This window comes from Lissotriton vulgaris, chromosome 1_1, assembly GCF_964263255.1.
Source record: "Lissotriton vulgaris chromosome 1_1, aLisVul1.2, whole genome shotgun sequence".
In the NCBI taxonomy this organism is placed as follows: domain Eukaryota; kingdom Metazoa; phylum Chordata; class Amphibia; order Caudata; family Salamandridae; genus Lissotriton; species Lissotriton vulgaris.
The window spans coordinates 534326916-534341992 of record NC_141685.1 but is presented as its reverse complement, the minus strand read 5'-3'; the positions used below and the strand labels follow the sequence as shown (position 1 = coordinate 534341992).

Sequence of the window (15077 nt, the reverse complement as noted above, 5' to 3'; positions counted from 1 at the left end):
CTGAGGGTTGGCTCCGGGATCGACCCGATTTCCACGGGGATCCCGGGTCTGAGTCAGGAATTGAGAAGGATTACAGGCTGAGGGTCGGGAGCCTCACTAGGCTGCGACCGTTTCCATCGGCTGCTAGCCACGCCTCCCCCCCACATATAAGTTTGACATATTTTCTGGTTGCATGCACAAGGATACTCTAACTCTATATGATTTAAATTGCATAAATCGGGCTATATATAAGGATACATATTTTTCTGAAGTCGATGATTAACAAATTCTGTCCTGCTTTTGATGTACCTACTAAAATGAAAAAAAACTGTTGATTTGAGCTAATTCTTCCTTAACTGAATGCATTCTGGTGTTTGAGCTGTTACAAATATTGACCTTGAATATTGCAATGGAAGGGATTCTATAACTTGAGATGTATCACTTTGTGTTATCACTAACCTTACACATTTCAATGCATCTTTTTGTCTCACAGAGTCAGAGATGCATAATAATGCATTTGATGAGCAAGCAGTGACAAGCGAAGACCATCTAACAGATTTAGATGAAGATGAATACTCTCGAAACAATGAAGATAAGCACGATCGATGCCCAGTGGGCGGTGTCCAGAGTGGGACATTTGACATCCCAGGGAACACAAGTGATGAGGAGCAAGAAGAATTACCATATGATGGTAACCTAGACAGTGTTTTCCAGCACATGACTGATGAGTGGAACTCTGCTGGTAATTCTGGAAATCATCTTGACTTCCTCAGTTTAAATACAGGTTTGATAAGAGGAAATAGAGATGAAGAAGAAGATATATCTGAAAAAGACACTGCGACCCAGAATTCCATCAGTGACACCTTTTTAAGTGCAGGCAATACTACAACCTATCCAGAAAGCACATTTTGCAGTGAGAAGAATTTGTCAGCCGATCTTTTTGAAGGCAGTGTCAATCTCAGAGATTTCCCAAATTCAAGGATCCCCGATGTTCTCCTGCGTCATTTTTACGATGATAATGAACTAAGTTCTAGTCAGTTCATTGATTCTGAAACAATCCCCGAAACATCCTTTGCTGAAAGCAGCGATGCAACCATCATTAGCAAAATCAGCAACTCAAAATGTTATGAACACACGAAAGAAGAAACAGAAGATTTGGAAAAGTATCTGTTGGAAAGTCAAGGAGCAAGGTTTGACTCTAATCATGATCAGGAAACCATGACATTGGAAAATAACTCTATTCTAGATGAGGCAGATACTTCTGGAATTGATCTCAACAACAGCATCCATGAGAGCTTCACACATGAAATGGAGGAGGACATCTTTGAGCATAGAGATCACTTTCAAACAATAGACGATAGAACCAAGTGTGGAGAATATCAATTTGAAAAACGAGGTTCAGCTCAAGAATTCAAATACGGCCAAGGTCAAGTTAATTATCCACTGCCCGACTTCTCCAAAATTGCTCCAAAAGTCAAAATCCCAAAGAAAACTGTTAATGAAAAATCAGTGCCTGCAATCAGAAGAGCTAGCTCATCCCCAAACTTGACTGGCAAAGCATCCATTATCAGAGACGTGTTGGAAACCATGCCTTCTTATGGAATTGATGATAGGCTTCCACCAGAAGAAGAGAGTCAGGAAACGAATTTCTTGCAGGTAAGTGCAAGAAAACAACAATTATTTGATGTCATTTCTACCGAATTTTGTTTGAAAGAGAATTGTAATTCCCTCACAAACTAAATTGTGTCCCCTCATGTTTGTAAAAGGTTGTTTTCAGCCTAACATAGTTCTAAAACGTCACACCTTCTACACCAGAGACAAACAATATAGGGCAGTGAATCTTTGTTAATTTTTACCAGTTTTGTGGCAAGGACAGAAAAGTATATTATTAAAATAGAAATCTGTGATTTGAGTACATTTCTGATATTTTAATGATACAGAAATTTCTCCAAGTTATGGATTTCTATGAGTACTTATTTTCTAAACATACTGCTGAGGATTGCCTGCAAGGTGGAAATTCCACAGTCATAAGAATTAAAAAAATATATTTTTTCTTTATCTCTTGTTGGATGATGTGTAACTCTATCAGAAACTGAACTCACATTAATGAACACAGTACCTAAAGGCTTAGTCATATGCACTCAAAATAAGCATCCTCCAGTGGACATGTTTGCAAGGCTACTCATGTGGGAGTCACAGTTAGTGCTGCAGCCCCACTAGTAAATGTAAATTGATACTTGTATAGCGCACTACTCACCCACAAGGGTCTCAAGGCGCTTGTACGAATACCGCTGTGGAACCCATCCTGGCTTTCCCTGTGAGGCGTCCACTTCTGGGCACCCCCAAGGTGGAGGCCAGGCATCCTAAGCGTTGTGGGGGCCGTTATGGAGATTAAGCAAGCTATTGCCCAGAGTTGCAGAGTGGAACTCCTTCATTGGAATAGGCACCGAGGCGAGAATTATCAAATCCGTGGAATTTTGAGCCCAAGACCCACCGAGGCGGGGAATTGAACCCTGGTCCCGGGCTAGACCTCTGCATCAGGGTCTGCCGCTCTAATCATTGAGCCACACTTCTCCCTAGCATTTGATTTACAGGCCCTAGGCAGTTAGGAGGCACTGTACTAGGGGATTACTAGTAAATCAAATATGCCAATCATGGATAAACCAATTACCATATTATTTTAGACACAGAGCACACGCACTTTAGCACTGGTCAGCACAAAGTCCTAAAACTAACAACAAGGTCAGAAAAACAGGGCCAGGTCCAACAGTCACTTTCAGTGCCATAGCTGCTTATTATGATACAGAATCTATAGATCTGAATAGGAAATAGACAGGGTTTGGACCAAGGCAAGCAGTTACTTTCTACAATTACAACACCCATAGTTTGCCCCAGATGAGTTAGCTGAGCATAGGGATAATGGACAAAAATATCACAACTACGAGGGACTGACTGGGGATTGGTAGGTTGTCCGTGGCTCCCTACCATTGACGAGTGTGTGACCACAGGGTGGTACCCCCTGTTATGTCCCAAATATCAGAGCAACCTATAATAAGGGTTCCATAAGACAACTAAGCTGGTTAGGCAGTGGCAGCTCCTCTGTTAAGGTGGAGGAGCGGGCCCACTGCTTTTAGCAGTGGAAATGAAGGAAAAACAAAATGATAATAACTGAACGTTATTATCATTTTATTTGTTCCTGCCTCTTTGGGGGCGGGGTTACTCTGTTCTCAGAGTAGGGGAAGGAGTGGTGATACTCTGTAAAGTGCACATGAATTTTTGACCGGCCCTCTGGGACGGCCAAACAGTCATGCACACTTTGCATGTTCATGAATGCTACTTGCATTCCTTAGTGTGATGCATGGTATGAGTGAAGTGTACGTAGGGAACCAACACTGATTGTAGCCCTGATGAAGGCCATTAACATTTGGGGGCATGGTCGAAGGCCAACACATGTAGGCAAGACATACTTGGATGGATGATTCATTGTATCTCATTTAACATCCACATGATACTCTTTTTAGTCATATCTGGGGTATCTAGTTAATAAAGTGGAATTTTCCTAAGGAGTATACCTTGAGATATTTTAATGAACCTGTACCCCTGCAATTGTCCAGTCGATTTATATTTGAATTCCCGCACATCAGTTGTGTACACCAATGTGGTATTCGTCTATCTTGGTGTGAATAGGACACCGATGATGAAGCATTCCACAACAATGAGTGGGTGAGGGGACCTCTCCATATCTTTAGGATGTCTGCAGGTGACCTAGTGTTCTACTAGGTGTCCATTTGTTAACCCAAGAACTTGTAGTATTGTATATTCTTCTTTGGGAGGTTGTGCTTGAAGTTTTATCCTCTCATTCTCTTTTCTTGTATATACATAATGGACGATTATGCTTGAAGGAACCCAGTCGAAGGCTGAATTACCCAATAGTGGTACCCCATGGCCATCACCACTGATGTTTTACTCATCTTCTCCGGAGACATTGGGTCAGATTCATTTAAGACACATTGACCAGATGTATCGATGCACATATATCTCAAACTGGCACTGTCACCAACCACCAATGAGGCCCAGATAACTGTCTATTTTGTCCTATTAAGCACACTATTACTCGTTGGTCTCATGACATCAGGGCTGATGGGAATTCAAGCTGAGAAATATCTCATTAAGGATATAGCCACGTTTTAAGAGCCTTCCTAAATGTTAAATGAATTGGCATATTTTTCAGGGGTTCTGGCAGTTGTTCCAGACCATAGCAGCTTGTACCATGAGAGCCCAACCACCTAAACACGTTTCCTGAAAGCAGGATATATATAGGCGGAAGGAAAATGAGGAACAAAGTAAGCTACCTAGGGTATTCTTTAGTACATTTTGGTGCAATAGTGAGGGGATTGTGATGCCCAATACAAAGTGTCTTAAAAGTAATGTGTTGATGAATAGGCAGCCAAGGAAAGGACCTGGCACATGGGACACCAATAACCAGGCAGGCTGACTGGTCTTGAACAGCTTGGAGTTGAGTTAAATGCAAGTTGTTGATGCCAAGGGATATCAAGGGATGCCACACTGAGCTATTTGTTAGCAGGTGGCAGCAGGGGAAGCCAAAAGTAAAGACACTGCAAATGAAAAACACAATCTAAAGTAACTGAGGATGCTTGAATGTCCATCTTCCATGAAGTGTCTATTCTGGTGCAAAGATTCCGGACATACTTTGCAGGCTGTGGAGGATGAATTCCAGTTTAAGTAGGACAGAGTGAGGAGTGCAGTGCTTAATTTGTAAAAATAAAAAGCAAGTGCCACGACCCTTCACAGGAGGCCACTGGAGACTGCACCACCCATTGCCCCTGGCAGTGCTAAAGATTATATTACCAATACAACTACTAACAATTGCACTATTACAGTGTGACAATTCATACTATTCCAGCCCCCTCGAAGCTATATGAATGCTGCATTTATTATTCATATTTAATGTATATTTGGGTCGTTAGATGGTAATTTCATTGACTGTATACATTTTGTAAACTGCAGTACATTCTATCAGCTGGGATAACTTGCACCAGAGCTAGGTGGGAACTTGCACAAGAGCTAGGTGGGGTGGGGGCATGTTAAGCATGTTTATATGATCTTATTAATGGGATATTCAAACTGTCTATGAAATGACTTTGACTTTTAGCATTGTCATTTCTTATCTCTTTTAAACACTAAATAAAGCTCATTAAAAAAATATTTAATGTATATTTGATTATCAAACACTGTTATTATGCTCAAAACTAGACAGACAGCACCACCATGCGGTAGATTATCACTAATGGTGGTGTTGAAAATCAAGTGCTGGTGCTAGCAGCGGAAATCACCAGCTCAAATTAAGCACTGGAGGAGTGCCCGAGATTGGGATTGTCTCTGGCTAGCAGCACTTCCATTTTATCAGTTTGAAGTTTGAGTCAGTGCAGTCCCATTCATAAATGCAATGCCGAAAGGCAATCTGCAAGAAGGGAGACATAACTAGTTGAGTTTGTGAGTGTGAAAAGCAGTTCAGTATCATCAGCAGACGAATATATGTGACCCTCAAAGGAAAAATAATAGCAGAAGCTTTTTGTAAAGGTTAAACAAATAAGGTGATATAGAGTGGGAACTTGCTGGCCAAATGCTTGGTAGCCCAATGGTCATGGCATCCAACGTAGAGATTTAATTTCTAATTACAAGTTAGACATCCAGCTGGTCACAGAGTCATGGCTATATAGGACTTCCGGACCACTTTTGGCTGATACAATACCGATTCAGACATATACGTAGAACACATAGATCTACTAGTAATGAGGGGCCTGACAGCCATCTTTGATTAAAAAATGAAAAGTTTCATTTGACCATTTACTTCAGCTGTTGGCTTGTGAGCATCTAATTATTAAGAATGCCTTGTCAGCATTAAAAGAAAGTACACCTTTATAGTTCTTTAACTTCGCAGCGGGACACTCCTTGGAGTAACTGTGCATGCTATAAACTACTATCATCATCATCATATTGTCCCTCGTCTCTTCAGCTTGCTCAAAATTACTTCGAGGAACTGTATTTAGCGGTGCGCCCCTCACATTAATGTGTGAGCTTGAAGAACCGGGTTTTTAGAACCCAGCGGCGCCAGGGGCACGCCCAAAGTCTTCGGATTCACCTGTCTTGGTATACAGAGACACAGAATACTTCTGGGTGGCGTCAGTGATCAAATTTATTAGCTGCAGCTAGTAACAGTAATCCCAGCAATACAACACTGTGTACAACTCAGGAAACTGTTCAATTTTGTAAAGCGAGGCGTCTCTTTTTATGCCCAATATTCACATTATAAATGCACACCCACTGTACAAAGTTCTGACCAATAAGATACATTTTCCCACGCAGCATCACATAGCAAAAACCTCAATTTACATTGTCCCAACCCACAAGTTAATTATTAGGAATGTCTCAAATTCAATCTCCACAAGCCGGACAAACCCATAATTGAAAGCACAATGCATGTAATGAAGAAACATAGAAAGGGAACAATGACAGATAACGAGCAAGATAAGGCATGTGTAAAGAAACTAAAAGTTAACGATGTCCTGAACTTTGATTGTCAATCTCAGAGAACGATCAACCAAGGAAATTGGCTTAGCAGGGTCAGTTTCAGGTGAAGGGGTCAGTTCCTTACAGTTCACCTTAGAGTCAAGAAGAACCGAGTTAATGTATACGTGAATGAAAAGGCCAGGCCGCTTTATTCGTTCAACCACATTCACCAGCCTGCGTGATGGCAACACAAAATGGAGGCATGAACAAAATGGAACCCATATTCGAGATGAAGTCTCTGAATACATAATGAACTCGCTAGTTAACGTGACGAATTCACTCCATATTAGCCGTACTAATTTCCTAACTACGGTACAACATCACCAAAATTGTGACGGAACCATAACCTCACAGGACAAGACAGAATTTACAGAACCTCAGACCCTCCTTTTGCCATTACGTAGGCAATAACCCAAACTCATGTTAATCTGAATCTAGGTCTATGTCAATATTCATCAAATCATCAAGGTGTTGCTGGAGCATCATCCTACTACTCTCTACTTCTCTCGAGACAGGTCTCCACACACACAAGGTAGCACAAAGACTACAAATGGCGGGACCACACTGGATGCAAAGACAACAGGGGAAGAGGATAGCTAAAACCATACCAAGGAATGTCAGAATCTTCCATCCCCATTTAGACAGTAGTCCCCAAAACCATCCAGTCAACGACCAGTCTCCTTCGTCCACATGAATAGACTCAGAAATCTTATGCAGTCTAGAGATGGCTTGGTATACTGTAGGGGCATTATCTGGTATGAAAACACAGCAACTAGATTGGATCAATTTGCATACCCCTCCTCGATCTGCAAGTATGACGTCTAAAACCATACGGTTCTGCAATGTCATAAGACGATCCGCTTGAAGCTCAGCTGTAACATTACTAAGGGCACTTGCAGTTTCATTTATAGTGGCCTCAACCACTCTTGTAAGTTGTCGGATGTTCCTACTATTAGCCATAGGACCCCAAAACGGAAGGAAACCCTTGAAAAAATCTCCTACTTCCTATGCTGCGGTACCTTCCTGATCGAAGACACCTCTACCATATCTTGTCCTATGATAGTCCGAAGTAGTAGTGTATGTAGGGGGAAGAAAAAATGCTACATAACAAGTTCCCGAAAAATCAGGCGGCAACCATGTGTAGGCTCTGTCATGACAAACAAAATATGTGCCTTTAGCTGGTACAAACGACGGAGAAGTCTGAGATGAATAGACATAGGTTTTAGCACACACACTCTTACCTAGCTGAGCTCTCGGATTCCGACCACTACCTTGCAAACAAAAGTGGCCTCGATGGGGTACAATCCAAATCGGGGGAGACCTTTTTCGTCTCTCCTTCTCTGTCAAGCTGGTACTATATCCAGTCACGTTCCAACCAATGTAAGCCTGCACCTCATCCTTAGGGATAGTATTATATGCATCAATATCTCGAATCATATCTACTATTCCCTTTATCAAGGCACTATTACTCGGATTGTCTTTCACAGAACATAAGGGATATACCTCATTTGCATAAATGAACATAGTCTGAAAAGCCCATACAGACCCGTTAATAGAAAAAGGCAAAACCAGATATGGCATACCTCTATCTGTCGTATGAGGCATAAGACCACAAACCCAGCAATTAGTGGTATTTACTACCAATTGATGCTGATGCAACAGCTGTATAAACGAATTGTTGACAAATTCTGATCTCCTTGTCTGTTCATGTTCAGGTAACGTATAAAATTGGTGCAAAGAAACAGTAGTAAAGGAAAGCATAGGGTGGGAAGTGGGTGCAGATTTCTGCTGTGTAGCATAAACAATCCAACCCACACAAGCTAATGTGATACTTAAAAACATTAAATAACACAATATGATAAAACATTTGCTACGTATTAATGTATATAATTTTGTCTTAAAATTAATTTTCTCAACAACTCTTTCAGTTACAAAAAACTCCATCCTCTAACGTGCTGCTCACGGCAGTTGATTCTCTTCACTTAAGTGTGCGCCTGGGCGTCCTAGACGTCCCAGAACCGCAGACCTTGTGTCAATACGCAGTTTCACCCCTTAAGAACTTTATACCGTGACCCTGCAGCTGAGCTCAGATGGCAGCTCAAAAAAGAAAAATAGAACAAAAATGTTTCTTGTCTGAAAGAGTATAATTCTCAAAAAGATTCAAATTGTATTTGTCTATTTAAATCCACAAATTATAGCGTTCTTTACCAGGCACTGTCTAATCCTGAAAAAGTGTCTCTGGTTGCGTAGTGTCAAGTCTCAAATGCGATGGCACAGCTTCTTGCAGAACTTCGTCATCCGCACGTCCATTTCAAATGGGCGTCACTAAAAGGCACGAATCTCGGAACGCTTTCAGTCTCAGAATCGGCAATACCATCCTTGACCCACTGGTCGTATGGTAAGGGTAAGGGTACCCTTTTACAATGGGTGCCGAGCACCCAATTTTTCTTGCCGCAAACCTTGACGGCAGTCCGAGTCGCCAATAATACTTGATACCGGGCTGTCCACCTCGGTTCCAGATTCTTTGTCCTTTGAAAGTTACTCACCAAGGTCCACTCGCCAGGTTGAATCGAGTGACCTGCATCCACAGAGGCTGAAGGTAAAGTATCATGCACCTGTTGGTCAAGAACACGCAATTTAGCGGTCAAGTCATGTAAGTAATCAACCAATATAGGGTACTCGATGTCACTGTATTTATTCGGCCTCGGCACAACCCAAACATTTGCCGGGCGTCCAAAAACAATCTTGTATGGGCTAAGTCCCACACAAGAATGTACTGTCGTTCTTGTAGACAAAAGTGCCAACGGTACAGCATCAGGCCATGTAAGGCCAGTGCTTGCTTGTATCTTGGCCAATGTAAGTTTAAGAGTGCCATTGTAGCACTCGACCAGGCCAGCTGACTGGGGGTGATTCGCAGCGTGAAATTTCTGTTTGATGCCCAAACCCGCACACACTTTCTTCATAATCTGACCTACAAATTCACTTCCATTGTCACTCCATACCATTCTCGGCAAACCATACCTAGGGAAAAACTCTTTGAGCAAAACCTTGGCTGTAGATAAAGCAGTATTATCCTTGAGGGGGTAGGCCTCTATCCATCTGGAAAAGGCACAAACAACCACAAGGACATACTTCAGGTTATTGCATATTTCCATGTGAATAAAGTCTAGCTGTAGCACCTCAAACGGATACGTTACAGGAGCAAAATGACCCGCTGGAGTTGGGGTTCCCTTGCCAGGATTATGCATCAAGCAAATCATGCAGTTTTTAACCAGATTCTCAGCACATTTAGGTATTCCAGCATTCTGCCATATCGGAGCCAACAACTTACATATCCCTTTTGAACTGATGTGAGCCAATCCATGAGCCATCGTAACCACTGGAAGCACATACGCATCAGGCAACAACCATCGCTGGTGTTCTGACAACTCAACCCAACAGCCAGTCGAATCCAACATTCCCCTAGTCTCTCTCCACACACTCAATTCTTTCTCAGTAGCTTCTGCCTGAATCGATTTCACACTTTCTATTATGTCTTCACACATTCCTACTGCCGTAACCCATCTGGCAGGACCTGCAACATACATACGACTCGTCACATCTTTCGCCGTTTCTCTCGCTACTTCATCCGCAAACGCATTGCCACGACCAACATCATCCATAACTTTCCTATGTGCGCTGCACCTCACTATCGCAACTTGTGTCGGCAAAGTAAGTGACTCAAGAAGTTCATTCACTAATTCTCCATGCTGAACTTTCGTACCATGGGAAGTAAGAAATCCTCTCTCTCTCCACAAACGTCCAAAGCTATGAGCCACGCCAAATGCATATTGGCTATCAGTATACACATTGACTCTCTTTCCTTTTGACAACACACACGCTCTCGTCAGTGCAATCAACTCTGCTGCTTGAGCTGAATTCTGTGCAATATGCAGCATCTGTCTCCACAGAAATCGGCAACAATGTAGCTGGATTCAATGTGTTGCACCGCTTAATGTGCACATGACTAGCCAAAAGCGTCAACTCATAACCTGACAAACGCGCACTAGTAAGATGCTGAGTCCTCGTTCTATTCAATAAGGTATCCACTGCATGTGGGACCATCACAATCAATGTATTCTCCAATACCAAACCAGCAGACTGTCGGATAGAAACAGCCGCTGCCGCTGTAGCTCTTAGACAACTAGGCAACGCCCTAGATACCGGATCCAAAGTAGCTGAAAAATACGCACATGGGCGCTGCTTGTCTCCAAATTGTTGCGTCAACACTGACAATGCACAACCTTCTCTCTCATGTACATCAAGTGTAAAAGGTTTACTGTAGTCCGGGCTACCCAACACCGGAGCAGAACACACTGCATCACGTAATTCAGAAAAACTTTTCTGACATTTGTCAGAACATGGTAGAGGATACGGAGTATCTTTAAGAGTCAGCGCCAACAGAGGTTTTGCTAATAAAGAAAAATTCAGAATCCACTGTTTACAATACGAGGTGATACCTAAGAAGGCACACACCTCTCTCTGTGTGCATGGCACAGTCACTTGGGCAATCGCTTGAATTCGTTCTGGGGTCAATCGCCTTCCCTCCTTCGACAAGAGATGACCTAAGTAGGTCACTTCTTGGCGGCAATACTGTAACTTTGAGGGCGACACTTTATGATGCATGTCAGACAAATGTCGTAACAAAGAAAGAGTAGCTTCTTTCCAAATCTCTTCGTCATCAGCAGCGACCAACAAATCATCAACATACTGGATAAGAGTAGCACCAGAAGGTAACACAAAATTGTCAAGCTGAGTTTTCAACGCCTGACTATAGATGGAAGGACTTTCACAATAACCTTGAGGAGCGCGTTTAAACCGGAAGCTACGACCTCCTAAAGAGAAGCCAAAAATATCTCTACTTTCCTCAGCAATCAGAATACTGAAGAAAACGTTCTTCAGATCGATAACTGAAAACCAAGCAGCTGAAGCAGGAATCAGGGTCAACAAAGCGGTGATGTGTGGGACAACAGGAAACTGTGGCACAACAATCTTATTGACCTCTTGAAGATCGATCACAAACCGATACACAGGTGGCTGAGAAGCATCAGTACCCTTAAGGACAGGCAGAACAGAAATGTTACACACATTACCTCTCGTCTCTTCAATTACACCTTTCTCAACCAAATCATGGATAATCGCTAATAGAGCTCTTTCACCATCACTAGAGCTCTTGTATTGGGGAATGCGAGGTAGCTTAGCATTCGACTTGAGGGTAACAACGTAGGGTGGAATCTGCAAGAGGCCAACATCATTAGGACCTGTAGCCCAGAGAGTATCAGGGAGCGAACCCAATTCCAGCGGAAGCCGATCTTTAGACAAATATATCGGAGAGATCACTCTCTTACCCAACGTAAGATGTACTCCCGAAGAAGAACAATGTAATGTTGCATACAATCTTTTCAACAAATCCAAACCCAACAAATTCTCACCACAACCTGTCGTTAGAATAAGAGGTACTTCCAATTCACAAGGCGCAATAGAAAGAGGCAAAGGACAAGAGACCAGATTATGAACTGGGGCACCAGAAAATCCTACTGAGACATTCGTCAAGCCAGACAAAGGTGTGCCAGGGAGTTTAGAGTGCATGATAGAACTCTTAGCCGTACCAGTATCCAAAAGAAAAGGCTCTGCCACACCTAATGTAATTACTTCAACATAAGGTCCACTCTGGTCTACTGGAACTGACACTACTCCCTCTCTTTGTCCATGCTGTCCTAGCTATCATTAAAACCAGCACTCTCGCTTTCAACATAATAGTCATCCGTGTAGTACTGAGCAGACTGAACAATCGGAACATTCTGTTGATCAAAATAATTCCTAGAATTCTGAGGGGGGAAGGAACATTCATTCTGAGGAAACGTACCACGTCCTCTACCCCTAGGTGCTTGTTGAAAACCACCACGACCTCTCAGACCAGACATACCATTTGTACGTTGTAGCAAAACCGGACAACTATTCTTGAAGTGACCTTCTTCCCTACAATAAGCACACTGATTAGGGCCTAGCGGAAGTCGCGGAGGAAAAGACTCAGGCTTCAATCTCTGAAACTGTGGGGGCTGCTGAAACTGGGAAGGTTGCTGAAACTGACGCTGATTAGGGCGAGGCGGATACGCCTGTTGTAGAAGAACCTTAGTCTTCAATTCTTTAGTCTTCTTCTCTACTTTATCCTTCTCATCTTTATCTCTATTCTCATAGTATTGTGCAGTAGCCAATATCTAGGCCAAGGAAGAAACAGCCCATAAACTCTCAGAATCCTTCAACTTATTACAAAGTTCGGGAAGCAAATTAAAAACAAATTTGTCCACAAACAACCTTTGACCACCTTCTGTACTCATGTCCTGACCACTGTGATTAATAAATATTTCCTCAAACCTAGTGAAGAAATCAGACACACTCTAGTCTTTCTTTTGTTTGCATGCTGCTAACTTGGCCCAATTCACCAGCATAGGAGGCATCATTGTTTTCATTAAATTAGTAATCCTACCAGGTAATTCTGCAACTAAGGGTTCAGGTTTGGCACCTCCTACCTGTCAACCATCTGAAGCAACAATATTAACCCACATATCTCCTAACTCTGCCGCATGATCCTCGTGGCGGATCTTCGCCCACAGAGGTTGAGGAACTACATTATCCAACAACATATCTATGCCAACTAAATTCATAACACACGCATCAACTGTATGAGACAACTCCTTGTAGTAACCAGCAGGATTTTTACGGGGGTCAAGCAAAGTCTGCTTAAGAGCCAGAACCTCAGCTCTCTTCCAAGGAACATGTACCCACACTCGCAGAAAATGAGCCGGTACTGCCTGAATACCCTGATTCAGAGATTAGCCACAACTTCCTCTATCCATACAGGGGGAACCTCTTTCATAGGATACTGCTTCACTTTTCTCCTAACAGAAGGATCAGGTTCAAACAACGACTGAGAAGGAAGTCTACACCTAAACGCAAGAAGCGTCTCTACCGCTTCCTCAACATGGGGACCCACTATCGTCCCTTTAGCAAATTCAGACTGGAAATCAAGCACTTCCTGCGGAATCGGACCCAACTAATTATTTTCCCATTCTTCACGAAGGAAAGTACACATTACATCGAAAACATACCTTTGCTTAGGCGGATCCCACGGTAAGAAAACATCCATAACCGCTTGTAAATTATACCTAGAAACATTTAAAACCCATCTACGAGCCAAAAGATCCAACACTGCCCGCTCTTCGGGACCAGGAAGCTGACTACGACTCTGCTTACGTTCAGAAACCGGGGTCATATTCAGTGACCCACAGAGTGGAGACAAAAGACTAGCAACAGTCTCAGTCATTCGTTTTCGAGCAGAAGGAGAAGAAGTTGACATAAGGACAGGAGACAAAGTGTTTTGAGGTGACAGAGGCGTAGGAGCAGTAGCAAAGGAAGTCGAAGTTGAGGCAGAACTGTTAGCCAAGCTGGCGGCCCTAGAGGAGGCTGCGCCAATGGAGGAAGAACCACCTGGGGAAGAGCTGGTGGCTGGACAACAACAGGGGGTTGAACAACTGGGGGTTGCGGAGGTGCCATAGCACTCTGCACATAAGGAGGTGGTAATCTCAACAAATGCAACATCAAAGGATCCTTTTCAGGGCCATTTGTCGCATTCGGAAGAAGAGGTGGCAAAGCCGGGTAACATTTGTCAATGGCCATGCAATGTTGTCTATCTGACACCTCAATCGCACGATCTTGTTCATCTTCCTTAAACTGCCTAGCAGCTTGTAGTATCGATAAATTCTTTTCTTTTCTATCTCTCTTAGCTTGCTTAATTTCTCGCTGTTTGGCTTCCTTTTGCCAGAGGCGGAAAGAGTCAAACATCGCCGGCCGGGCTTTCTTCTTAAATAGCGCAACTTCTAGGTTATCTAAAACCTCTGATTCGAAACTACCATGTTGGGGCCATCGTACGACACCATCTTTCTTCGTATAGTGGATCCATACTTCATTAAACGTAATTGGACCCATGCCATGCTTTGAATAGTGCTCATAAGTTGGAGTTCCAACCGGAAGTATCGGACACGAGTCCTCCAATCGGGAATCCCTGTTACAACTACAACAAAACCATTTCCTAAATTTGCTGAGACCAGGCATCTTATAGCTCACTAATCTAGCTTCAAACTTCAAGGGGTTATCAAAAAACAATATACTCGCAAATATACGAGCCCCTCGGCTTTGGTAATTGCAATAACCAAATCAAAACCAAGAAACCAAACAAAGTCGTGGGAGCGACCCACTTGTACTTAACCAAAATGTCTGTCACGCCACCAGAAGGCTGTCTAACGTCTCGCCTTACAAATCGTCACAAGTGGGTCCAAGACAGGGCGACAGTCAGGGCAGCAGTCCTTCGTAGCCGTCGGATAGGGGGAAGACTCGTAGTAAAAACCTTCGGTCCACAGTCGACATGCAGGGGTCGATGAAGTGGGGGCCCTCCTCCAGAATCTCCTCAC

At 43.0% G+C, this 15077-nt stretch overlaps 1 protein-coding gene across 1 annotated transcript in view; it reads left to right on the top strand.

Moving 5' to 3' along the window:
• The first annotated feature begins 480 nt into the window (after positions 1-480).
• AKNAD1 (AKNA domain containing 1) overlaps positions 481-15077 on the top strand; it is a 425253-nt gene continuing 410656 nt past the window's right edge. The window contains exon 1 of the mRNA XM_086936316.1: positions 481-1635. Coding sequence (XP_086792442.1) covers positions 481-1635 — 1155 coding nt within the window. The remainder of the gene's footprint in view (positions 1636-15077) is intronic.